General features: G+C 35.4%; 1 protein-coding gene and 1 long non-coding RNA gene across 6 annotated transcripts; one reads left to right on the top strand and one right to left on the bottom strand.

Annotated features, from left to right (window-relative positions):
• Positions 1-6900, bottom strand: LOC134478268 (uncharacterized). The gene is made up of 3 exons (XR_010050768.1): positions 6784-6900; positions 3874-3974; positions 1-2024 (listed from the first exon to the last, which is right to left on the bottom strand). It is a non-coding gene; the product is annotated as an uncharacterized LOC134478268 (long non-coding RNA).
• Positions 3027-27334, top strand: Insig2 (insulin induced gene 2). 5 transcript variants are annotated; one of them, XM_013142496.3, is made up of 6 exons: positions 3027-3180; positions 13170-13545; positions 19787-19911; positions 24045-24211; positions 24347-24446; positions 25574-27334. In XM_013142496.3, the coding sequence occupies exons 2-6, from the start codon at positions 13302-13304 to the stop codon at positions 25613-25615; spliced, it is 678 nt and encodes a 225-aa protein (XP_012997950.1). In that variant the 5' UTR covers positions 3027-3180; positions 13170-13301; the 3' UTR covers positions 25616-27334. The 5 variants fall into 5 exon arrangements, with proteins under 5 accessions (XP_012997950.1, XP_012997952.1, XP_063115032.1 ...); XM_013142498.3 differs by having other exon boundaries at positions 3050-3180; positions 13282-13545; XM_063258962.1 differs by lacking the exon at positions 3027-3180 and adding an exon at positions 7078-7215.
• The last annotated feature ends 246 nt before the right edge of the window (positions 27335-27580 follow it).

Raw genomic sequence — 27580 nt, 5'->3', positions numbered from 1 at the left:
TATTAGAAGTGGGTTAGATATTTGTAAAAAACTAGGAAAAAACTATTAGACGGGTCTGTTTCACGGGCATTTTGGACTCTCATTAGCATAAGATCACTTCACAAAAACTAGAGACATGGAATTTTAGGATGTGCTGAGGTGGAATGAATTTTGGATGCCAATTTACCTGAGGGCCAGCTGCTGGCTACATTTTCACAGCTTCTGATTCTCAGATTTTTAATTTCCCACTGTTTTTTTACTTCCCTTATATAGAAGAGAATTTTACTTCTGATAACCCTAATGCTAAATGTGCTGTACTTTGGGGTCCCATCATTTAAATTTGAGGCCTATGACTATAAAGTGAATCAGAGCCTATAGTTTTACATTTGTTCTGTATGAAAAATCTGTCCAAACAAAACTTCAATTTTCCTAAATCAGCAAATAATTTCCATTCAGGAGTGGCCTTCTTGCTGTGCATATTCCTTGGAGTCCCACGCTTTGATTTTGGCCTGCCAATACCTGTCTTATCTTTTCAATTCATTGATGCTGTTAGGAGAGACTAAAAATGTATTACAGCTTGTTTTCAGTAACCAAGCCAGCTGCTATTACCTGGGTAATATTCATCTGTAGGCTTTCTAGAGGCCACTTTTCCATGATAGAGAATCCAAATTGCCTTCTGAACTTGGTGTGTTCTTCTGGAAGAGACTAATGCCAAGTCTGAGGGCCTCAAATGCTACAATGCAAGCTTTTTTCTAAAACAAAGCAAAACCAAACCAAACCAAACCAAACCAAACCATGGGACTTCTTGTGTTACATTTATTCTGTCTTTACCACAATAAAAGAGCTTGTCAAATTTAGGTAGACAAATAGCTGATAGGTGATGGTTTTATACTGTCTGTAGTTTTTATCTTTACTTTGTCAGTTGTTTGGAGGATAAATTTATATAAATCATCGAATATAGCTGTGTGATGATAGAAATAAATGTTCTGTAATCTATAAATTGTTCACACATAACTAGTGAGCACCTGATCTGTGGCTGGTGCCACGTAGGAATTAAATTATTTTATTTTAAATAACATAAATAGACGTGTGGCTAGCACCTATATGGATGGTACACATTCTAAACAAATTGCTTCATGGTACCCCAAGGTAATTATTGGTTACATAGGAAAGCTATATAAAAATAGTTTTGTGACTATAGTCAGTCTTTTCTCCAGAAGCTGTTTCCTGTATATAGATCATGAAATGAAAGTAGAAGAAACTGCTATTCATGGAATATTTTCAATTAATTGAACAAATATTTATTGAACCTGTATTATTAATGAAGCAATACACAAAGCACTGAAAAATAGTACCATATACCTAATGATTCTTTTATTTTCTATGTAGATGATGACTGATAAATGATTCTAAAAATAGGCTTGACAGTAAAATACTTGATTATTTCAACTTCTCCTGGGTATATTTATTTGAACAGCTATAAGCACATACTTAAATATTAGTTCTTTAAATACTCTGAAGATGAGAAAAAGACAAATGTTCCATGGGTCAAATTGTGTGCTGGCATATTAAAGGGTCTTAGCATTCCCACATTGAAAATAGTTAACTTTTTCTAATTCAAAGCTTACCAAAAATTTTTTCCATGTCTCACGAAATGCTTGTTAACATTAATTCTATGGAACATATTTTGGGAATTAGAGATTTATGCTAAGGAATTTTACAAAACATACATAACCAAAAGCACCAAATCATCTAGTATATTGTCTTGCAAAGTGGTATTTGAGGATTTTAGAAGGCATGGATATATTCTCAGTAGTTTGCAACTTCTGTAGAGAATTTGAAAATAATATGATTTAAATTACATGATAATCTTAGAATGCTAATATAAGCAAGTTATGAATCATATTAAAGACATTTTAATAGAATATTGCCACATTACTTCTCCTAAGATTGGCCTGTAATTTTCTTAGGTTGGATTTTGAAAAAATACAGTTGGGCTTAAATTATCACGTATTCAATTGAAGACCAAATAATGGGAAGGTAGCCTGTAAAACAAAGGTTTAAGAGATACACAGTGAGAGAACTGAACTATCATATGACAAAATTAAAAGTATGTTTTATCTCAAGATCTCTTCTGCAGCAAATATTTCAATATTTATGTCATGCATTAATTTAAATAAAATGTCTTTTACATTACTATTTTAAGCTTATCTATTTTATGGTTTTGCAAATACTTGTTTTATAGATGTGTACAAGCCTAATCTTAAGAATTTTCTATCTAGTTTTATGTTTAGAATATTATAAAAATTGTAGGTTTAAGTAATTTTATAAAAATACTTATAAGTCAAAATTAGGGGTACAGAAAATTTATGTGGGAACATTGTTTCTAGGGTATCTCCATTACATTTCTGAATGCATCATATAGCATCCTTCTGAAATATTTAGTCAATATCTAAAATTGGTTTGCATTCCAAAGCTATGTATCATCTGTTAAATTTACGTTGTGGCCAGGGAAAGTCTGGGAAGGATTAAAAACTCATCTTGGATAATCATGAACTGACTGTGCTTAATATCACTGCAGATAAATAAAAACATTATTGACATATTCAAGTATGGTAATGCTGGAATTTTTTCTCCCTATTATCTTTTGTAAAAAAATTTATACATAGCATACATATTATAGAAGGCATGGTTTCAAATATCTGAGGCAGTCATTTCAGATCTTTATCTAGACCTATTTTTGTAGTTGACTTTCAGATGCACATTCCCACTGCTGAACTAGACATTTCTACCTCAAAGTTTGAAGTATTTTAAACTCATTTAACCCAAAGTTCAATTCTTGCACTCTGCTCTAGGTCAATGGTGTTACTTCCATTCACTTTCTCACACTTAAAACTTTGAAGGTGGTTTCCAGTTCTTTCTTTTCATCACCAACATCAGTGGTCAGCAAATCTTGCCAATTTTCTTTGTGACCTGTGCCACTGCTTTAGTTCAAGGCTCGAAGGCTTGCACCATCTCTCAGGTGACAAGTGCAATAGCTGCCTACCCAGATTGCATGCTATTAGTTACTCTTCATATCACTCTAGCTTCAAATAGAACATATCTGTCTTCACCAATGGCTCTCAGTTAACTTGTGTCTGTGTGGCTGGCCTAGATTTGTTTGCTGAGACTTCCGCCTTACTGGTTATGAATTTATTGAAGGTAAGAACTCTGTCTCATTCATCCTCTTGTCTTGGTGTTTAACAGCTTCCAGAAATAACTGTTTACTCTATGCTACTAAGTAGCAAACAGCACGGGTTTTGGAATCAAACAGATCTAGGTGGAATTCATGCCTCCTTTACCACTTACTTAACTGCTAAGTAATGTTGGACAAATTAAGTTAAATCAGTGATTTTCAAGTTTGCCTGCAGTAGAATTACTTTAGGATTACATTAAAAGGGCCCTCTTTCACCTAAATCAGAATATACAGAAGATGGGGCTCAGGCTGTAGCAGTTTTAACAGATCTACAGGTGATCATAATATGTAGCCGAGGTTGAAAATCACCTCTCTTAGCCTTACCTTCTCACTTACTATTTTATGTGTGTTTCGAAGGCGACTGGGGCACCAAAGACAGAATTACTATAATACAGTACCTGGCACACAATAAGTGGTCAATTGTGACATTAGTAAACAAATTCAACTTTCCTTGTTAACTGCTACTTCCTAATTAGTGACTCTGCCTTTTTTTCACTTCTTGGCATGCACAAAGTTTCCAGGGTTTTGCTTTCACACTTCCTCATATCCTGCTCTTCGCAGATAGCCCTCAATCTTCAAGTGACACTTGAAGTCACACATATTCTCCATCTCAGAGAACTTGTCTCAATTTGCAATTACATATTATTTTAACCACTTACTGTGTGTCTCCCACTGGACTGTCAACTTCATAAGTGAAGGCCTTGTTTGTTGCATTTTCCTTCTAATATCCTGGTACCTGCTAGGTTTCAGGTGATACCTCCTAAGGGATAAATGGATTGATAAATTCATTCAGCAATTTTAAAAAGGTTTTTAAAAAGGCAAAGAAATTTTTAAAAAGAAGAAAAGGGCAATATTTCTTGACTTTCTTTTGTCTTTCAACTATATGTTATCCGCCATAGTCCATTTGGTATTGCTACTGTACAACACCTTAACCTGGATACTTTATACAGAACAGGTTTATTTAGCTCAGCTTTACAGGCTGAAAGGTTAAGTTCAAGCAGCCCTAACTCTCAGGCCTCTGGTAAGGGCATTCTGCCTACATTACAATACAGTGGATGGCACCATGATAGCAGCGTGTACAGATAGCCCTCAATCTTCAAAGAAAGTAAATCCATGAAGAATACAACATGATCCTTGCCTTCGAGGCTGAGAGTCAAGAGACACTGAAACCAACAAATGCAATCAAGTGTCATAAACCTTAGTCTATGAATCGGTATAAGGAGAGGAGAATCCACAAGAGGAAGAGATCATATGAGACAGGAAACAGGAGATTAGGGACAGGAAGGGGTCAGTGTCATTCTTTGTATAACAAGTTGCTTTCTTGGAAACCAATCTACTCCCACCAGATCCTAATTAAACTAACCACCATTAATCCATTCATGAGGGTAGTGTCTCTATAACCTGATTACCCTCCATTTGAATTCATCTCTTAAGGGTTCTATGACCTCAAGCTTCTAGTACATGAACCTCACATCTAAATTATAGCAGCATCCCACATTAAAATATTGTAACAAAAACAAAACCATCCATGCTAGGACATTTTCTAATATTCTGGATCCCAGCTATTAAGTAGAAAAATTGCCATGTAGTTAAAAAAATTTTTTGAATGGTTTTGAATTGGGTAAAGTTTCCAAGTTCAAGGTTCTTAAAAACTTATTGTAAGGCTTAAGTTAATCATTTATCCTTAGGCAATAATTAACTTTAGTCTAACAATATCTCACTCTGACATGGCAAAAAAACTTTTGTGGAAACCTCTGAAACTATAGAATTGTCAAATCATTGTTATTTCCAACAGTGAATTCATCTAATACCTCATTTTACCAATAAGAAGATGCACGCCTACCTAAACAAATTTATTGTACATAATTTATAATTACACACATGCTGTCTCAGAGCCAAAGTATAATTTAGGTTTCAAGAATCCTTCATCAGCATTCCATTGACACTGCATCAAATTCAAAGTAATCCAAAGTTGCTAGGATTCTCAAAGTTCTTAACCAATTTATAATCTGGCATCAATTAATTTAGGCTTTTAATGTTTCCATGAAAACAAAAATTCATTCCAAATTCATAAGCCTGATATTCAAATCTCATATATCTTACTGTACATCCATCCACATGCCAGGTTCCATAATCAATTCATGTTTTTCCAATTCTTGAGCTTGCAACAGAATGCATAGCTTCACTATTGCTGCATATAGATCTTCAATACTAACTGAAAAACCTAATCAAAGAAGACTACGGTCCTTGTAGCTCTCCTAATGATTTTATATTCAGTCTTGTACTTCAAGGAACCATTGCACTGAATATAAGAATCATGGTAACTAATGCTACATGATTCTTCTTAGATCTCTGTTTCTCCTTGTAATTAATGAGTCTGTACATTAACATAAATTCTGTAGGCTACAGTCTTCAATCAGGTTTACCTTGAAGGCAGTGTGTAAGTGTTGAAAAAGTTGGATACAGAGGGGCATGAAGTGAGCATATAAAACTCAGGTTTCAAAAAGAGCCATTTTGAAGTTACTGTCTCTTTTCTGGGCACTTTTTAAAAACAAATGCCTAATACATTTAGTATAATTGGCCCAGTTTTCTAGATTGGCAAGTAAAAACCTATAGGAACTAACTTGAAGAATTACAAAAAGCAAAGATTATATAGATACCCACCTAGAAACTTCTGTTACAAACTTAGTTTGTCTTTTACTTTTCAGAAATAAATGTTCTAATAAAAAGATCAGGGATGGGTATGTAGCTCAGCGGCCCAGTGCCTGCCTGGTCAATGTGAGGTCCTGAGTTCAATTCCCAGTACCAAACACAAGCAAAAAACCCAGAAACATAAACTTTCATATCCTTGAGTTCTGACTTAGTAGGTATGGGGACCTGGGTTTGATCCTCAGCACGACAAAAACAAAAACAAAAATCATGTCATTTACCAGTTCAGAATGAAAAAAAAAAATCCCCAAACCAAAAAACTATTATGCAATTATTTTAGGTCCATATTTCATTTAAAACTATTCTCTAGGCCACTGTAATATGTCCACATTCATAATACATTTTGGGTTAAGCCACCCAAAAAGGTGATATATGGAATAGCTTAGTAATGTAAAACAAGAGACATTTTGTTTTCGTCTTTAAAAATATTTGTTAATGATTGTCCTCTGGCTTTATATATGGCTTCGTTCTACACTTGAAATTGCTTCCATTCAAAACAAAAGTTCATCTGCACAGTCTCCAAAGATCTGTGTGTGTTGGTTTATGTTCCAAAAGCATGATTTTAGATTCATCAGAAATAAGCCTTCTGACAGTAAGAGGTCTGTAAAATATGTGTGCAACTTGGGAGTAACCTTCTAAAGCCCTTCCTGTGAAAAAAATCCTCGCCCAAATCCATTACCTGTTCGTCTGTGAGAAACTATTAAGAATAAGAAGTGCTGTGGAATGGCGATGACAGAAAAATAGTATGGTACTGTTCCTAAGTTATGACTTGGTATGGAGAATAAAAAGCGCAAAGGATAAAGCTGGGCCAATGTACAGAAGATACAGAGAACCAAGGTCATTTGCGAGAAGAACCTGACCTCCGGCTCTCCAAGGCAGGCAAAACTTTTGGCTCCAAGATTAGGGACACGCAGAGTTATGCAGCACCCTCCCCGCCCCCGTAGCGTGCGTGTGTCGGTGCACGACTCCCTTGCTCCGCCCACAGCGTCTGGGCACCCGTCACAATCCACCACTGCCTGGTCAGCAAACCACAGCACTTCGCGCAGCTTTCCATCCGCCACGGTTCACGCCTCCCGCCAGCTGCCAACTTCCAGCAGAGCGGAAACCCTTTTGCCCCGGCTCCTCCATCCGCCAGCCAGTGCCAGCGAGCGCCGGAAGTTCCTCTGCCCCGATCGCCAGCGCGCCGCGAGCAGGCCGCACAGGCGCAGTGGAACTCGGGCGGAGTTGTGGGAGGGGGGAGGAAGAGGCGGAGAGGGGACGGGGGCCGGTCCCAGAAGATGGCGGAGGCGGGGGTGAGTTGGGGTCTCCCGGCAGAGCGTAGGTGACGTGTGCTGCGGAAAGCAGCCTCACGAAGGGGGTGGCCCTCGGGAAGAGGAACTAGACTTCTGCAGCCTGGGAATGCCAGTGTCTGGCGTGGAAACCCAGGAACAACCGCAGATGGGGCCTGCGGGGCGAGGGGCTCCTGTTATCTGGAGAGAGGTTGGCGAGGTCTAGAAGGGACAACGAGTTTGAGGACAGGTGTTAGGGGAGCACAGTGTCGAAGCACAGTGTCAGAATGGGAGAAGACTGGAGGACGGAGAGCGGGCGGCCCTGGAGATCTGAAGGGGTTGAGGTTGGCGAGCTGTCAAATAGTGAGCTGTCAGGACTTAGAGACTTGTAGCCGGGAAGAAAGACCTGCTTGGGAGGGGGTAGATGAAAATAATCTCGGTATCCCAGCAAATGCAGAATGCGCCCAAATGATGTGACAGTGAGCTGAGGAATAGGACTTTGGCATTTCGAATTGGAATAGTATACTTTTAAATATGTGGGTGAACCAAAGAGAGTTCTTGTCAGGCCCTAGAAATCAGGTGATGACACGTTACCAGGATTTTGGACTTTCAGTTGGGTGGCAATCTGAAAAAGGAAAACAGTAAAGATGGTGGAGGTGGGGCAGGGGACAGTACTAAAACTTAAATGATAATGACCTCGGTACAGTTAATTTTGGGAAAAGTTATTAAAGAATGGTATTAGACAATCTAGGAAAACATACCATAGTTTACTGCTTTGTAGAGATGCTAAAGAAATGCCTTGAGATGGAATTAGTTTCACAGTTGTTCCACCGATAATTGACTAGCTTGGGGTGACTGCTAATCTGTGGAAAAAGTACGATGGTCTTTACTGGTTCTGGGTGAGAGGAGGATGTTGCAGTTGTTAAAATGAATGTGGTTCTTAAGATTTCTAGGAAGTTTTGTGTTTATGTTGAAACACCTGTGCCTGTAGGTCGTTTCAGTGGTTAACATACGCTTTACTTTTCATTAACAATACCCAGAGTCACTTAATATCACCTTTTTATTTTTCTAAAAGTAGTTATGTCAACCCATGAATAGGCTATCCGTCATCTGGAATAATGTTTTTCTTGTATTGGTGATTTGTCATTGTTCTATGTGAACTATGTGAGCTATCCAAAGTATCCACACTATTTTTGTTTGGTCATATACTTCATAGAAATTGCAGATAGGGTTTAAGGTAGACTTTTTCATGTCCAGTGGTTGAACATATTATTTTGGAATTAGTAGTTTATCAACATGATATTAAAATTTCTTTCCTGTGTGGCAGCACTTAAATTGTTTTGCTGTTGTGTTTATAGCCTGAGGCAATGTGGTAAAGTGGAAGGAAGTTAACATGGTGTCAGAATGGTTGGGCCTAGTTCTGGTGGTGCCTGGTAATAGTTTGTGATCTTACGAAGCTAGCTTATCTGATTTTTATAAAATGAGAGTTTAAAACACCTGCCTGTTATTACTGACATTTTTTTTTTGAGGATCCATGGGATATTTTCTGTCTTCTAATTCCTATAGGTACCAGAGACTTTTTCTCTGATCAGCAAAATATTTTTCAAATAATCCAAATTTTTCAAATACATATTTTCTTTTTAAAAATTGGAGAATCAAAGTTTTTTATTCATGCAAGAGTAATATTTAAAGGTATAAATACACTTTGTTTTTAAAAGTATCAGAAAATAATCAGAAGAGCAGAGTTTCAAACAAATTTAGCAATACTTATTCCCTAGTTTTCTCTTTAAAATAACCGACTTCCTTAATGAGTGATATAAACTTTAGGAACTTTATTGTTGCACATAGCTGGTGAATGATTTTGTGGAAATTCCTATCCTTTTAATGAGTCAAGTCATTCCCAGGAGTTCACTTTACATGTTTGTGGTAGTAAGGTTCAGAATACAGTCTTGCTTGTCAATTACTTGACTCTGAATGGCATTTTCCTTGCTGGTGAAGTCAGAGAACTGTTAAGTCACTGATTCCTGAGTTTTTTGGATAATAGAGCTTGAGTACTTAATGTGATCGTTGAACTCTTTCCTTAGAAAAATGCACACGTGTATATATTACATTTTTGTTTTGAATGAGGCACAGATACCCCTTGGAATAGATGAGCTCCTGCTTCCTTTCCAATGCCTTAAATTTTAGAATACTACAATTCTAAAACATCGTAGCATTGATTTCTGCTCCCAGTATTTGTATAGTATTGTATAAGGATGTAGAACAAAGTTAGCTTTTTGGGTTTCTTTTAAATAAACATAAAACAATTGTTGGGGTATTTTAAAAGAAAACTTTAAGAATGAAGTATGCATGAAATTGTAAAAAATTCTACCAGGAAAGGTTGAATAAATATCTGTGGCAGAAAAAAAAATAAACATTTTAAAAAGTCATTGGTAGTCTTGAAATAGAATGGAAAAAAAAGGTTTCTAGCAATCTGTGGCACTCGGGACATTTGTAAGTAATGTGGGCACGGTTTTGGTTATCATACATGACGGAAGTTGACATTTTAATGGGCAGAAACCAGGGATGTGTAATGATATGCAAGGCTTAGGCAGTTTCAGAAAATTGTCCTATCCTGAATGCCAATACTCTTTCACAAGTCCTGGCAAATGATTGTGAGTTGGGAGGTTAGCACAGCTGACATATCTTATAAAACTGAACTTGTTTTGTTCTTTTAGCAATACTATTAACCATGAACTGTCACTTGGCCATTAATTCCCTTTTGGAAAAAATTACAGATGGAAACAAATGCTTTACTCAGGACATACTTATCCCCTTGAAGCTGTAAGGGGTTTGTCTGCCTCGGGCAGTTCGGGAAGCCAATTGGAAAGAAAGTTGTTGGTTTCATATAGTGTTTAAGTTAGTCATTTGTTTTTTGTTTTATTTTGCTTTTACTTTAGAACATCTTTTCCTTTGATCTAGTGGTTTTTTAAAAAAAATTCAATGTTTGTATATTTATTATCTTTGTGCTATCTATCAATTCCTTGAGACATGCTGCAGTTGCATTGGTTTTATAATGTTTAACCATCTCTTCAGTAACCACATAATTTTATGTAGGTGTAAGTAGTTAAAGTGGAATGGGACTTAGGATATAGAGGAAAGAGAATGGATTATGGGATCAGTTAAACCTAAAGTAAAATTCCAGTTCTAATCCTGCATGTCCTGTGACCATTAATAATCGAGTTGCTAAATCTCTTTGACTTAGTATCTTCATAGGTAAAATCCTAAAGGTAGGATTATTTTGAAGACCACAGTTACTGTATGTCTAACACAAAGGGTAGGCTATCAATTAATGAGTACTCTGTCATTGATGATGATGATGGTGATGCTACTAATGCTATGAATGTCCAGAACACATGACATGTTAATATACCTGAATGTCACAGCATGGCAATGAACGGTCTGAATACCAGGTCAGGTGAAGATGTTTTCAGGACATTTTCAGGTGGCATTTAGAACTTTCCCATGAATCCACTGTAATATTTACTATTTTCTCCAGTCCTTTAAACTGTGGGGTTCAATTATAGACTAAGTAGATTGGTGAGGATCAGCTTAGGGAGAGTGTTGGGCACAGAACTTTGAGTATGGCAGAGGCTTATTTAAACATCCAAATGTATATCATGTGGAACTAATAGACTGTGGAAGTTACTAGTACTTACAGATATCATTATAATGATAATTTGTTTCTGTCTTTTTTTTTTTTTTTTTTTTTTTTTTTTTTTTTTTTTGTGCCAGGAATCAAACTAGGACCTTGCATTTGCCAGGCAGATGTCAGGTGCAGTGATACTGACTTATATTTCCTGGGCCATAATGGTTATTTCTAATGTTACCTTTATTTCCTGGAATTTATACATTGAATTTTGTTCTAAAATTCACTCATAATATAGCTTGAAAATTAGAAACTTAGAGGTAATATATTTTAAATGATGATTGGGTTCTAAGTCGCCTTCTAAAAGGCCTGCTTAACCCACTGTAGTTTGGTTCAGGTTAGTACCCTCAGGGCTGGGGATTTAGCTCAGTGGCATAAGCACCTACCTGGCAAGTGCGAGGTTGTGAGTTGGATCCTTGGTACTGAAAAAAGTTACCCTCATTTAATTTAACAAGTAGGAATGTATGGAGCTTCCACTGAGTGCTAAGCAGGCAGCTTTCTGGGTATAAAAACACAGGGGGAGATGTTATAGTGCATAACATTTACATAGAAAGTTTATAATCCATAAAGCCAACTGTACATATGATTATAAGGTAGTTATTACAAGTGCTATGATTTTAAATACTGTTTATGTCCTGACTTGTAAAGATACACCCAGCTTGGTAAGATAAAAATAAAGTGCAAAATAGCAATTGTAGTATTTTCCTACTTAAAAACTACTAGTATTTGTCTAAAATAAATACAAAACTATGCAACCATTCAGGGATCAGAACATGCTAAGAACAAGGATTTGGAGTCATGTGTTTGACTGGCCCTCCTCTCACTATGAATGTAGACTTGATCAAGTTTCTTTAACCTTTCTTTGCTATTTTGACTTACCAGTAAAATAGAATAATTGCACTTGATCTTGAGGTTATTATTAGGGTTAAATGAGTTACCATATGTAAAGTACTTAGAGTGTCACACAGAAAACCTCACATTGTTCGTGGTAAGTACAGGCAGAGGAAAGATCATTGTATTAGTTAATTTTCCATTACTATAACAAATTCTTGAGGCAGGCCAGCTGTACCAAGAAAAGAGGCTTATTTATTTCATACTTCTAGTGATATAAGGCCGTGATGTCAGCATCAGTTCTGCTCATAGCAGAAGGCAGAAGCACAGACTGAGGGAAAATCACATGACCAAGCAGGAAACCGGACAGGTGGTGAATCCCACAGTCCCTTCCAAGAGTAGTGTCCCGATTGACCCAAGGGCTTCCCACCAGGATCCACATCTTCAAGTCCCATTTGCCAATATCAGCACACTGAGGCCCAAGCTCCCAATTCCTGAATCCAAACAATATCCTAACCATAGCAACACTTTTGTCAGGAGTAAACAAATACTTAGACTGACTATAGTAACAGAGTTCTGTGTATTAGAACAGGGGTCCTGTGGGTCTGAACTTCTCAGAATCTAGTCATGAAGTTGTTCTTTTCTTACCTTCTTTTTCTCTTCCTCCTCTTTCTTTTCTGCATTTCCTCCTTTTCTTTCTCTTCCTCCTCCTGATCCTCCACCTTGTCCTTCTCTACCTTCTCTTCCTCTTATTCCTCCTCCTTCTCATCCTCTTTCTCTTCCTTCACCTCCTCTTCTTCTTCTTCCTCTTTCTGGCTTTCTCAGAGTTACTTTCATGATTGTAGCTAGGGTTAAAATAGGAGTTGGACCTAGCTGTGGCCCAGGGGAGTGTGATCAGATCTGGCTTATGTGGCTGCTGTATGTATAGGTGAGTTCATGGTGGCCTAGCTATTATAGAATGCTTTTGTGCAGCAATTCAAATATGTAAACATTAAACATTGAAATAGAACATTTTATTCTTCTGTAGAATTGTCCTCATGAGCAAGTCACATTTTATTATGTAAACTACATTATCTTTAGTTAGTCTGTTGATTTTCTGTAGAGTATAAAATACTGTACCTGATGGGCTTGATAATTTAGGTGAAAGATACAAAGACCTGTCAGAAATAGCTCAGATTACCTGCTCTATTTTTCTATGAGGTAGGATAAGATGTTTTTAATATTATTGTAATCTTTGGATCTCTTAGGTCACTTATTTTATCCTAGTAAACACTTCATTTTTTTATTGTCATGTATAAAATATTTTGGAATATTTTCTTATTCAATGGTGCCTAATTTAAATAAATTAGTATAAAACCTGTCATTTCATTGTCTTTTAAAATTACCTAGTAGTGTAATAAAAAATATATGATCACATATTAGATACATATTGATTCATTTTTTTCTTTATCTTTTGCAGGATTACTGGTAGGTCCCTTTGGACAATATGTAGCACTATTGAAACATCGGTCTGCCTTTATTCACAGATAGTTGAGCTTTTCAGCTGGAAAGCCTTTCCTTTTTTCTTTCAGCTTACTGAACTTATGAAACTATGGCAGAAGGAGAGACGGAGTCACCTGGCCCCAAAAAGTGTGGCCCATATATCTCATCTGTCACTAGCCAGAGTGTAAACTTGGTGATTCGAGGAGTAGTCTTGTTTTTTATTGGAGTGTTTCTTGCATTAGTGTTAAATTTGCTCCAGATTCAGAGAAATGTGACCTTATTTCCACCCGATGTAATTGCGAGCATCTTTTCTTCTGCGTGGTGGGTACCACCATGCTGTGGCACAGCTTCAGGTACGTATAGAGTGTTTTGGCAGTGCCTAGAAAGGGTTGTGGATGTTGTCTCACCAATAAACTTTTAAAAAATCAACTTTATTGAGGTATAATTTAAGTACAATGGAAGACCATCATATGAACCTACTATAAGTAATCGATTTGAAGCATTTGAACAAGATGTGTGTAGTCACAGAACCACAGCCAACAGTCCAGCTATAGGATGTTTCTGTCATCCTTCAAGTTTTCTTCTTCCTATTGAAGTCCATTACACACCCTCAGCCTCAGGCTTCCATTGATCTGATTTGTGTTGCTGAAGATTTTTGCCTCTTCTGAGATGGAATATCAATGTAATCATTGATTTCTCTGTTTTTCTCATTCTGTGTTTGGTTTCTTTGTGACCTTTAAAATTTAACCCTAAAAATTAAACTGATTCCCTTTGTGATAAAGCTTGATTTTGTTGTTTCTTCAGTTTGTTAGTTATTTTGTTAAAGGTCACTGCTGTTAGGTCTTAAGAGTTTGATGTATGCACTGTGTTTTATTTAAAAGTACATAATTTGAAAAAAATGGAATGATTTCATTCACTTTTAAAGTTTTTTTTTTTTTAGCTTTTAATTGATTGGTATCTTATTTTTAAATGTACCTCTACAGTAAATATTTAGAGGGACTGATAAGATAATTTCTTTTGAGAATCCTGTTAGTTACTTTGCATGTTTTTTGGGGGGCGGATGATGTGTAATGGATACAGTGGAGTGTTTTAGAGTGCTTTATTTATGCTGAGCTTTCATAATAGATTAGCTTTTTCTAATGACTGACACCAATAAACTACAGTGCTATTTTATAAAGAATATAAAGCAGCCATAATCATATGATAGAAGATAATTATGATTGAGATAGAAAATTGGTTTTTTGAATACCCATATTTTTAATTCATGCATATGTTGAAACAGTGTAGTTTTTTGGGGGTTACATCCTAGAACGTGAGGTAGAAGGGGAATTCAAAGAGTGAATCAAATTGTGAGACATGTAGGGCTGGGGATATAGTTCAGAGGCACAGTGCCTGGCAAGCACAAGGTCATGAGTTTGATCCCTAGTAACACCTCCCCCTCCAAAAAAAAAAAAAAACCTGTGAGACATTTAAAAAATGACCTCATTAAACTTATGGGATAATTATGTAATTCTGTTGCATGAACAGTCTGATGCTGAGGTTTTAATGTGGCTTAAATATTGATGTGTAACCGTTGCAGTACTCACATTTAAAGAGAAGTCATAAAGGCAATGATTCCTAATTTTTTCAGAGTTAACATTCTTGGGGAATGTTGTCAGTCTCTGAGAGAATTAACAAAATAGTTCAGACAAAGAAAGCACAAATTATATTTATCACTCAGTGTTATATTTGCTGCTTCTCATTTGTTTTCTTTCATTCAAATTCAAAAGAGAAAAATCAAGTTTTTTTCAAAAAAATTTCTAGTTTTTTATTTTCTCCTGATATATAGCTTTGTGTGGTTACCAATGGAAATTTTTCAATACTTGGAAGAACATGTCTTTTCAAGGCAAGCAAAAAGGAAGATCAGAGGAGGGATTTTTTTTTTTTTTTTATAGTACCAGGGATCAAACTCATAATCTCATGCTTGCTAGGCAGGCGCTATGCCACTGAGCTATATCCCCAGGCTCCAGAGGAGGGAAATGTTACGTATCACTTGTCTGCTAACGTGCCAGGCACATCCTTAACCCCTGAGCTGTGGAGAGCAGGCTTGGGAGAGTGTGCCTCTTTTGAAGGAGTAAGGGCACTGAGACGAAAAGAAAATTGATAAGCCCACAATCTCAGAGCCAGTGAACGGTGGGGCTGGGCTCAGGTGTCACACCTGGGGGAAGGAACTACTGACACTCTTCCCTACTCAGAATCCTTCCTTTCTACCCTCCACTTGAGGAACTAGATGTAATACATTGTGTCTGTTGCACATTCTGGGGAAATTGGTAGAGGTTTCATTTTAGCTCCATTATGGAGAGAGAAAGCTGCATCTGCTGCCAGTTGCTCTGTCCTGTTTTTCACAAACTCACACTTAGGAAGGAAGGTTACAAATGTTGAGCCACTTGGTCCCTATGTTTCTTTTTTTTTTTTCTAGCTCTTAAGTGTATATCACACTGTACATTTAATCTCAAACCTTTTCATTTAGGAAATTTGCATTTACATTCCTTGCTTAAATATTTCTTCTGAAAACATATGTTCCAAAACATACCTGGGCAAAAGAAAGTGGAGAGGTATTAGGAAATCTGGATTCTTAGTTAACTCTTCTACCAGGTTTGTGGGATAGTGCTTAAGGAGTGAGAGTGAAGAGAACAGATTTGTGGCAGTTGCCAAAAATGGAATATGGATTCTCGCATAATTTCTGCTCCTCTTGTCCTCCATATTTTAGAGGAAATAAAGGGAAATAAATAAATGATATAAGAAATGCAGTGCATATGAGTTTGTGAGTACGTATGTTGATAGGATACACATTTTCAAAACCCTTCTCTAAGTTTTAACTGTTGTATGTCAGAAAAATTGATGGTCATCTTTTGGTTTTCCTGTCCAACTAAGTTCTTAGGCATTTGGAGCAGCTACGTTTTAGAGAGTCTCCAGAATAATCACTTTCTACCGAGGAACAGAAGAGCCTCTATTTATTATTTGCTATGTTCCCTATCACGCAGTCCTAGTAAAAGTTAGAAGTCTGTCTTCAGGGATTAGTAGAAATGTCTCATAAATTTCTTTTCATTTTCCTATTCTGAGTTCTCTACTTTTAGTTTCATAGTGCTGATTACTTTCTTTATATGGGCAATGCCCTGAAACTAGAATTAAAAACTTCCTGAGCATTACTGAGGGCCACAAAGGAATCTTTTTAAAGAGATAAATAAGAGAAGAAAAGACAACAGTCACATGTGGGTAAAATAAGTAGGGAAACTGCCTCAAACATCACAAGTAATTCATTTGATCCAGACTGTTTAAGCAGTAGGTAACTGGGAAAAGAAAAACATAAAAATCTTGTTCATTTCATCATGTAATCCTTCACCCACTCCTAGAGAGTCCTGTAAGACTCCTTTTCTTTCACTTTTCACTTCCAGCTTCCAAGTTTTACATCTTTGTTCTTTCTTAGTTCAGACCTCACCACTGCTTGATTATCATACTTTATCTTTGTGCCTCTCATGTTGCCTCTGGCTCATTCCCCATGCTGCACATTCACTGCCATATGAACAGATGCTTCTTTCTGGGACAAGTATGATGGCACGATTTTCCTCCTTCCCTAGTATCTTGCAGGATAAATCCTCTATGATATCACTTTATCTGCTTTTATTTTCCCGTGAATCCTTCTACACTGTGGAGTTCCTTTCACGCCCAGAGCTACAGTTTCCTGGTGATACTGGCTCTTTTCAACTGCCTCTTAACTGTTGATGAGAACCATTGATGAGAAAACCATTTCTTTATCCATCACCTGCTGAACACAAGCAATCCAGGATCATCTTTTCTGTGAAGCTTTTCCTCTAGACCAGACAGAACCCACCTCTCCTCAACAGATGTAGCGTGAGGGCTAGGAACTGCCCTCCTAACACAGTATTTCATTTAGCCACTGGAATTAGATTGCTTACTCTTTTTTTCTTTTAAATCCCCATCAAATACCAAGAACCAAATTGATAAATTTAGATAAATTATAGGATTGAAATATTTGTTGAATCAAAATAGTATCTTATTCTGTTGTAGTTTTTCATGGAAGTATATCTCATTGAGTGGTTCTGTCTTTTTAGCCCGTCTCCTTGTAATTTAACTCTGTTATTTCTTCATTGCTTTAAGCACACTACCGTCATAAAGTGATGACTTACTGTAAATGGTCTTTAGTCTTGGCAAACTGTAGCTAGTTTCTGGTAAGTCATTTAAAGATATCACAAGAAATGTGATTTTTGCATCAGAGCACCATCTGATCAAGCAGGACTGTGTTGGCATATAATTTTACACAGTCATGATTTTAATAGTCTCTCTTAGATTTTTCTTTTTTTTTTTTAAGGTATAGAAAGGGAAAAGAAGCTCAAATGTATTCTGAGCTCCCAAACAGTGAAGCCTTGCAGCACTATATATATTGCTATCAGATTCTGCCATGCCTTTATTTAAAAGAAAGAAAGAATATATTTAATGGGAAGTGACAAGCTATCTCGAATTCTTCCTCTCAGTGAGCAACCAAGAACCATGCATACTCAATGGATTTGTTTTTTACTGGCGAATCCCAAGGTTGGCAGGTGGCAGTTTAAATTCCTTTTTGTGTTTTTGCTTTCTCTCCTCAGTTGTCTCTCACTTGCAAGTCTGACATCACATGCATAAAATTGTAGTCAATTTTACTTATTTATATCTTTCCACATACATGTCAGTATTCTCCACGTGATAATTCTCTGCGCATTGCATCAACTGCTGAAGAAAATTGAGTTGGAGTGCCTACTCTTAGTTGATTTTACTCAGCAGTAGGCAAACCAGGTGGATAGGGAGAGACAGGAAGGAAGGGGAGGGGAATGGTGAGGAAAGGGAGATAGATTTGAGTATAAATAGATACAGGTATACTTATATTGGTCTGTATCTATTTCTATCTATATATTATAGTGAGGAGCTAGGAGAGAGGAATGGCAGGTGAGCTTTTAGTTTTATAACTCCTTGAGAAAAAACTAACATGCATCTAGATGTATTTCAATTATTAGGAATGTGTGTTGCCATTTTAACTGTGTCAGAAATATTATCAGGTAATGTTACAGGATTTTAGAGCAACAATTTTTAAATAGGACTGATGTGAAACTTAGGTTTTGTAGTTGCTATTCATGCTCTGCTTTGCTGAGATTGGTGCCATCTATGTTCAGCAAATCTTAGAAGAGTCATGGACTAGAAAATGCATGCTTCATTGCAGCATCTCATCTCCTGACGGACCAGTGGCCAGGCAGCCTCTGGAATTATGTTCTATCAGTCTGATAGCTGTGATTTGTGATATTAATTGACTTCTGTTTTTCTCTGAAGATTAAATGTAGTGTTTGTGAGACGCAGTTAGCTAATACTACGCTGGGGAGAAGCTTCTGACCCTCCCACGCGTAGATACTGATACAACAATTTCATTACACTTAGGCGGTTTTGAACATTTCAAACATGCTTTTCACGTGATGTGATGGTCATGTCTTTATTCTCAGTATGGTAGCATAATCATTCTGTTTTGAAGAAGATTACCAAATCGAAGTTGCCTAGCTATTTCCTGTTAAAAATCTGTGGAAGTGTATTGTCCTTACAATTTGTTAAATAAATATTTTGGTTGATTTAGTCTTTTTAAACTACTTCAGCATTTAAAAGTTTTTCCTACTTAGTGAAGAAAATACTGAGGATTTATAAGTAAAGATTGTTGGCAAATATTTTAGATCACAGTCATATACATTTGTATACAATAACCATATACAAAATTGTATACAATATTATATATTGTATATATTATGTTATAGATAACAGTATTCAAGATGTTCTAAAACTAAGAAATATAGTAAAATGATTTCTTAGTTTTTAACTTTGAATTTGAATTTCAGCTGAAAATTTGTATTCCTCTAGACTGTTTATTCCATTTTTTCTATGTGCAGAATTAATGTTACATACAGATTTCTGTTGAGAAATTTTCTGCTTTGACAGTATGACCTTCAGTATTATAAGTACCCCAGGGTGGAAAGGAGTGTCAGGAAAAGGTGCTAGATATAGAAAACTGACAGAAGAAGCTGATGGGGCAAGACTAATCTACAGAACAGGACAGCCAGGATCCTGAAACAATATGTATATGAGGTGGTTCTATATATTTATGATTCTAACTTCTTTTTAGTTTTGTAGCATTTAAAAGCATATTTCACAGTTATTGTAGATTCAAAAACATTGCTGAAGTGCTAATTGGTTTGATGCTTTTCAAGTCTCATAAATATTTGTAGTAGAAAAGTATTGTGAATCCTTTAGTCCAGCTGCTAAAGTGTGAGTCATACACTTAGAGCGCCTCATCTATTAGAATTTAGGCTATTGTTGTAATCATTTACAATGCTATCTTCAGTGATATTAATAATGTCTGTGATTGATATTAAACAATTTGAGCTTTTTTCATATTAAATAACGTGAGTTTTTTCATCTTTTTAAAGAATATTTAAAATGCAAATCATGGCCATAGTGATTCTTATAGTTTAATTTTTATCAGTATGACATTGGAGGTAACATTTTTTTTTCTTTTTTCCACAGCTGTGATTGGATTATTATACCCCTGCATTGACAGGCATCTAGGAGAACCACATAAATTTAAAAGAGAGTGGTCCAGTGTAATGCGGTGTGTAGCTGTCTTTGTTGGTATAAATCATGCCAGTGCTGTATCCTTTACACTGTAATGAAATGTGCAATAATAAAGCAGCTTCCAACAAACCAAAGATTAAACAGCCTCTTGCAACTGTACTGTTGTCATATTTAATGTGCCCACTTAGTGATCAAACAAATGTAAATCATATTCTTGAAACATCAGAGCAGTAGTTATGTAATTGCAGTATAGGCAATAGTTCTTCCTTTAAATTTCTGTTACTCTGTGTCATTTACAAATTTTTACACATTGGAAAACTTTTTTTTTGCAATAAATTAGGTTGCTTAATTACTTCTATACAGTCTTCTAAGACTGGAAGTCATATTGTCAAAGCAGGAAACTCCAATCATTCAGTGATTCAAATAGATACATTTTCAAATAATTTTTCCCTGTTTTTCTTCAGTGAAGATTTACTTATCTGGATGTGATGGTGCATGCCTGTATTTCCAGCAATTTGGAGGCTGTAAGTTCAGGGCTATCCAGGGCTGTGTAATGAGGTCAGTGCCAGCTAGAATAAGATAGCAAGACCTTTTCTCAAACAAATAAATAGACTTGCTAATAATGATTGGCAACTTGAGTTGTCATTATCATGATTATTATTATTTGAAGTACTGTGTATTGAAGTCAGGGACTGTACATTAAGCTACATCCCAGTTATTTGTTCTATTTTTTTTTTTTTTATTTTGAGAAGGGTCTTGCTATATTGTTAAATTGTTCAGTCTCAAGCTTGTGATCCTTCTGCCTCAGTTTCCCACAGTGTTATACTTTGTTATAGTTTGTGTCTAGATGTCCCCCAAAACCTCACGCAATCATAGGTGGGGATTTTTCTGAGGTGGCTGAATTTAGAGCATGTAATATAAGGATTAAGAGTTTGTAATTGCTAAATCAGTCCAATAATTGGTTTGGCATCATCACTCTGTTCCCAGTATCCTGCATATAAAAGGGACAGAAAAAAAGCTGGCAAGGACTCTTATTTGTTTTGCTATGAACTGTCCCTTCTGCAATGCCTATCTACCATGCTACCCTGCCTTGAAGCCAGATGATTATGGACTGAAACCTCTACAACCTGTGAGCCAAAATAAACCTTTTCTCATCCAATTTTGAGTATAGATATTATGTCTCAGCAACAAGAAGTAACTAAGACACAAGTGTTTTTTTATTTTTCTAATTTAAAAAAGTTACAATTTTTAAAAGCACTGTCAATGTTTTTAATAATATCAAAACAGGAAAAACATTCTTAAAAGTGGCATCAGTAGGGATATCTAATTTATACCTTGATCAGAAGTAACCATAGAGTCCACCAAAAAAAAGTATATCAGAAAAAGAAAAACTTTTATGAATATTTTAATAGTCAATTTATTGAGACATCATGAAATTAATACAGGTTACCTTTGGGCTGTATAGATACAAGAGGTGCTCAAAGTAGTGGCCATTCGCTGTATGACAAATGTTGAAGTGTATATACATTTTTTTTTTTTGGTGGACTTTGTATTTTTCCCTCTAAAGTATATGTTTTAGAAGTCTTACTATTTGAGGATTCTAACATTTTGTTTAGTGACTAATGAATATTTTTTGTAGTATCCTCATGAGAAAGGTTACATAGCTACCATTTCTTCTCCTTCCAGAAAAGTCTAGAACATATTTTTTTCCTTCATACAAGTTTTTTCTTTTGTTGTTCCCACTTCGTCTCCTGTCCCTCTTCCCTTGTCTGACTCTACTTTGTAAAAAAGGATGTGGGAAATGTTACTCCTGTCTTTCTTCTAAAATGTTTGGCCTGCACAATGAAGGTAGCAGGAACCTTGGAAACTTAGAGGAGCATAAAGTATGACTCAGGCTGCCAAAAGTTTGCTCTCTCAAACTTGTTTTGACTCAGGGCCAGCAGAGTCAGCTAGAGAGTATGTAGGTCATATGGCCAGTCAATTCCTGTGCCTTTCACCAGGTCTTGAAGTCCTTTTAATATTTTAGGGAATAGAAACCATGGGAAGAGGCAAGGATCCATGTTCTGGAAATAATTCCCTGTTTCACTGGTCCTGCAGGTTGGTGAATTTGAAAGTACCTCAGAGGCTGTTAGTTTGGCTTTGTATTTTCTTTTGAATTTCCCAGCATGTTTATTTTGGTAAAGTTTTTAAGATTTAGGATTTTATGAAATACAAATATAGTGGTTGAGAGAGTTTAAAGATCAAATCACAGACTGTCCTATGTAGAAGAGAACTTAGAAATCACATAGTTCCATTTTTTATTTTTTATAAAAGAGACAAGATATATGGAAGTTCAAGAGTCTGGATCATGGGGCTGGGGATTTAGTTCAGTGGCATAAGTGCCTGCCTTGCAAGCAGGCAGTCCTGAGTTCGATCCCTGGTACTGATAAAAAGGAAAAAGACCAAAAAAAAAAAAAAAAAAAAAGAGTCTGAATCATTCACTGTTTTTATATACTATACCAATCTGTAGCAGAACTGAAACCAAAGACCAGAACTCCTGGAGCCAGTATAGGCACATCTCATTCTCTTGCCCAGCAGCCTCATCGTTATGCAAATTCCTCTCTCTGCTGAAGTAGACCTTTCTATCCCAGTCATTTCACCTATGGCTTTTGTTTTTAAGTTGAGAAATTGAAATAACCTTACAAGAATTGTAAAAACTTCGTATACAATTTACATTGTGTTTCCTTTGTTCACTCTTTTCTTACTCTCTGAATGAAATACTTAAATATAGTGTCTTAACTGCCCTATTTATAAAATTCAAAACATTTACAAAATTTATAGCATAGACATATTAGGTTACTTAGACTTTGAAAAATAGCATGATTCTACTTTTAAGGTTGATATATTTTACTTGTTTTCGTCAAAACCTTTTTGTTTTGTTTATTGAAGTTAATTAGCAAAGATGGATCCTGTTAACATCAAATTCCATTCTTTATATGAATGTTTATTGTACAGAGGAATCAGCGTTCAAAACCTTTTCTTTAGAATTTTAGACATAATCACAGCTAAAGAATAAGACTTTTCCAGGAAGGATGCCTATATGAACTATAGGTTTCTTGATAAATCAAGCTTAAGCAAGAAGTGACCTCGAGGGAGTGACAGACAACAGCTCTCAGATACTGAGATGTCAGCAGGCTGGTTGTTCAGAATGCTGGTTTGATAAAGGTACTAGAATGGTGGTCAACAACAAGGTGTTGAAGGTAGCAGGAAATAGTTTTACATACATTTTTTTGGACTTGTACGTATAACATGACCATTTGTGAGACTATGATAGTTCCCTCCCGCTCCAAGGAGCTGCTTATAAAGCCAAGATATGGCGTTTGGGACATAGATAATGCCCTCTTAATGACACTTGAAATTAATTCCTTTGGTAAAATCCCCTAGCAAAAAAAAAAAAAAAAAAAAAGAGAGAGAGAAAGTTGTAAAGCTTTGTTCTGCCCAGAGATTTTGGAGTAGAAAAGGGCTGTGCATTTGTGAATAGATGCTTAAGTAAATGAAGAAAATATAATATCATTTGAGCAAACTGACCTATACCAGAAAGTCTCAGACATGAATATAGCTTGGCAGGTTGCGAGATAATGTTCCCTTCAAGGCTTTCTCCTCAACAAATTAAAACTGGAACAGTTGACATAATAGAAAGGATACTGTGTCCTTGGTACTCTTGTTTCTGAACTGCATTATTATAAAATGTGTCTGTCAGTAAATCATATAGAGAATGTGGTATCCTGTTAAATAGCTGTCAGCTTTTCTATTTTCAAGTTCCTGTATGATTTTCAAGTAATTCTGAACTTCTTTGAGAAGTAATACTGGTTTCCTTTTTTGCAAAAATGTGTTCTTTTAGCAATACAAGTGTTCTTAAATTTGCATGTGCATTTTTAGCAAAGAAAGCATTTGTTAAATAATGATCTGACCTTATATTTGGAAATGTGTCTAGATTTTTGGGAGGAGGAATAATAGGTCAGTGGAATTTATTAAGTCCCTCTTAATATCTGGTGCTTAGTAAATTCCAGAGCCAATTTTACTCCCATCTAATCACATATATTGAAAGATAAAAGGCTGGGTGTGCTCTAGAATAAACGATTCCTTCAACAGTGATACCTCTCATTTTAGAAAAGTGAGTGGATGACATTTGGTTACAGATTTTGAGATGACTCTTTAACATTGATCTCAGAAAGTGGATTTTGATAACAACATACAGTTGTCTCTCACACTGGCTGCACTCTCCATTGGACTGTGGTGGACTTTTGATAGATCTAGAAGTGGTTTTGGCCTTGGAGTAGGAATCGCTTTCTTGGCAACTGTGGTCACTCAACTTCTAGTTTATAATGGTGTTTACCAGTAAGTATTATTTTTTTTAGGTGCTTCTTTGCTAGGTAGATAAATGATAACAACATTCGGAATTGAGATTGAATCTGCAAAATCACTTATTTGCATTGTAATTATCTTAATGTTAAAATATTTTTGTGATTCTAGGTATACATCTCCAGATTTTCTCTATGTTCGTTCCTGGTTACCATGTATATTTTTTGCTGGAGGCATAACAATGGGAAACATTGGTCGACAACTGGCAATGGTAAACTAGCACTTACTTTGTTACTGTCGGTATGAAATATATATGAATTTTTTTCTAAATAGTGATCCTTTTAGAGAAGGTAATTTGTGAAGACAGCATTCTTGGATTTCTCTTTTACACTCATTGAAATAAACCATTTGGAAGAATTTAATCCAGATGTATTAAATGTAGAAAAGTTACTGGAGAAAAAGTCCAAAATACGTTAAGGATAAGGGTATATGATTTATTGATCACATGGAGAAAAAAGAAATGGTTGTAAAAGTGAAAAGGAACACTGTAATACTGATAAATTAGAATTCTAGTAAATCCAGTTGTTTGATCATTTTAGTTATGAAGGAAGCAACGTTGTTGATAACGTCAGTTATAGTAGCAAGGGTTAAACTATAAGAGAGACCATAGCAATTTCATGAATAACTGCTGTCACTATTTTAGCCAGCTAGGAGAATTGAGTGATTTGCTTTGCTGTCTTTTTAATAATCTGGCCATGCAATTATTCTAACTACATTGGTTTCCTTTATATAGTTTTGTGGCTATTCTTTTTTTTTTTTTTTTTTTTTTTGTCTTTTTCATTTTTACCGGTACCAGGGATCGAACTCACGACTGCCTGCTTACAAGGCAGGCACTTATGCGGCTGAGCTAAATCTCCAGCCCCTTGGCTATTCATTTTTATAGTTGTACTTTAAAATCTCTGTTTTGACCAGAAGCTTTTGTAATGTAATAAATTTTTTCTTTTAAATCATAAGATGATTTGAAAAAATAGTATCTGAGTTCACTACACCAGTCCTGTCCTTTAAGTTTATGGGTTTTCCTTTGCTGATTTGCCTTACCGAGCATTCAAGGAAACTTACTTTTTTTTTTAATATTCTAGTATTGATCTAAATTATAAATTGCTATCATTCGTTGTAATGCAGAAAAGTCATCTTTTACCTATGGCTGTTTCACTTCTAGAATGTGAATTAACTTTTTTCCTATAAGCGTTTTTTAACTGTGCTAAATATGTAACTCAAATTCTTTGAGGAGTAAAGTACACGTGTATTATTCATTTATAGAACCTTTTCTTAGCATATTTGGAAACTGCAATTCAAAGAGATTCTATCTCTTAACCTTTTAACTTTTACTTTTTGCAGTATGAATGTAAAGTTATTGCAGAAAAATCTCATCAAGAATGAAGAAGGCAAAAATATATCTTTTGTACAGAAAAAGAAGAAGAAAAGAGCATGTAAATTATATAAACAAAGTTTTGGACTGTAAAATTGCCAGGATGCAGTTTTTCCCTTGATTGGTGTGTATAGACACACACACACGCACGCACCCACACAGGCACACACACAAAACACACATTACTACTGCAATCTGTGATTGCTTCACCTGTAAATCAGTTATAAACCTTTATGTATTTGACTTAAAAACTGTAAGATATATGTGCGTTACATTAAAAAACATTGATTAGTAAATGCGTTTTTTAATTTCTTAGATATACCATACATTTTATTGCAATGTTAATGTGCCAAAATATTCTATTACTGTCAGCTAAGAGTCTAAGAATGCTTTGAACAATTTATAAACTTAGTGAAATAAAATAACAGGAATGCCAAAAATAAAAAGCAAATGGGAAGCCGGTATTTTCTCTGTCAGTTACTGTTGTGCCTTTTTGTTTTTCCAGTCACAGCAATTTGACTTATGAGTTCCCAAATATATGATTGGTTTTTATTTTGATGTTGTTTAGAGAGTTCAAATATTTCAGAATATAATGAAAATGAAGCTCCATAGAGAAGGATTTCAAACCTACTTTACTGGAAACAGCCAGAAAATAATTTTCTGTTTCAACAGATTTTATTGGAGTTACATGTAATTAGCAGGTGATAAACATCATTGAACTGTTTTGAGTCTAAACTTGGAAGAAAACATAAAATTAAAAGTTAGTGAATTTAACTAGAATAAATGTTTTGGAACAACAAAGTAAGCCTCTTGTCACAAAATGCAAAGTGATATTAACTGTCATTTGCAACACAGAATCTCATAGTGCTGTTGCACATGGACCGATAAGAAACTTCAAACAGATCAAAATGAAGTTTCTAATTCTGTTGGGTTCTATAGTCTATTGATTCTGTAAAACAAACCACTTAAGCTGACTTAGTCTTATGACTCATTGTCAGTGGCATGCCTGGACTTGTAACCTTATCAAGCAGTCTGGGGAAAGCATGGGTGCATAATTTCTTATGTACTCATGTCCACTAGTGAATAGTTCAAGTCTGTTAAAGGATGAATTGAAATAGTATTCAGTGCATGTTAAAGATCTTGGTAATAATTTTGGGCATGTCTTTTTAATAACTATAAAGCCATTTAAGTGTGGTTTAAATATATTCTTAGCTAACTTTCCCCCTAGTTTTTCTTTTTGAAATAATTGACAATGTCTGATACCCAAGAGCAAAATCTTCTGAATATTCTGTTGAGTGTGTGTGTGTGTATGATTGAATGAGAGTATATATGTATATATATATATATATATATATATATATGCATGTGCTCATGCTCTCCGAGAATGTCATGTAGATATTTTTAAATTTTTTGTTTTAAAACTTGCTATCAGACTGAAATCTTGTATGCCAGACTTTAATGTTTTATATTTTCAGGGTGAAAGTGTGAAAATCCTAAAAGGATTTCATATTGAATATGTATACATAAGCTTAACTATACTGGTGGTAAATATAATACTGTAATTTATTATTCTATCTTCCAGATATTGTTATTCATTTAGAACAAATAAGATATATTTTTAGAATCAACTTTTTAAGCACTATGAAGTCTTTAATAAGTTATAAGGTTTATGATGTGTTTACCTTGAAAATTGCTGTTAAAAGCAAGATGTATTAAATATGTAATCATCATTTGGCTAAGAGTCTTTTTTTTTTTTTTTTACATGATAAGTCTTAGAATATCGCCCTCTGGATTACCCTTGTGAAATTAATGTTTGATTGAATTTACTAAGAAATAAAGTAAAGACACAGTGTTAGGAAAATAAAGAATGTCATTGGAATTCTTAAATTATTTTCAGATCACCTGGAAAACAAGAAAGATTATGTTGCAAAAAATAATTTTAATATCTTGGTAAATGTATACATATATAAACCTGG

The sequence above is a fragment of the Cavia porcellus genome, unplaced genomic scaffold, assembly GCF_034190915.1.
Source record: "Cavia porcellus strain 051 isolate PalLab524CR breed Dunkin Hartley unplaced genomic scaffold, mCavPor4.1 scaffold_12, whole genome shotgun sequence".
NCBI lineage: Eukaryota > Metazoa > Chordata > Mammalia > Rodentia > Caviidae > Cavia > Cavia porcellus.
Note: the sequence above shows the minus strand (reverse complement) of the source record. Positions and strands in the feature narration are given on the sequence as shown.

Excerpts from the sequence above, each read along its gene's own strand:
- Insig2 (XM_013142496.3), top strand. The coding sequence starts at position 13,302 with ATGGCAGAAGGAGAGACGGAGTCACCTGGCCCCAAAAAGTGTGGCCCA. Across the intron at positions 19,912-24,044 it reads GTATAAATCATGCCAGTGCT|AAAGTGGATTTTGATAACAA; the intron begins GTATCCTTTACA and ends CATTGATCTCAG. Across the intron at positions 24,447-25,573 it reads TTGGTCGACAACTGGCAATG|TATGAATGTAAAGTTATTGC; the intron begins GTAAACTAGCAC and ends TACTTTTTGCAG.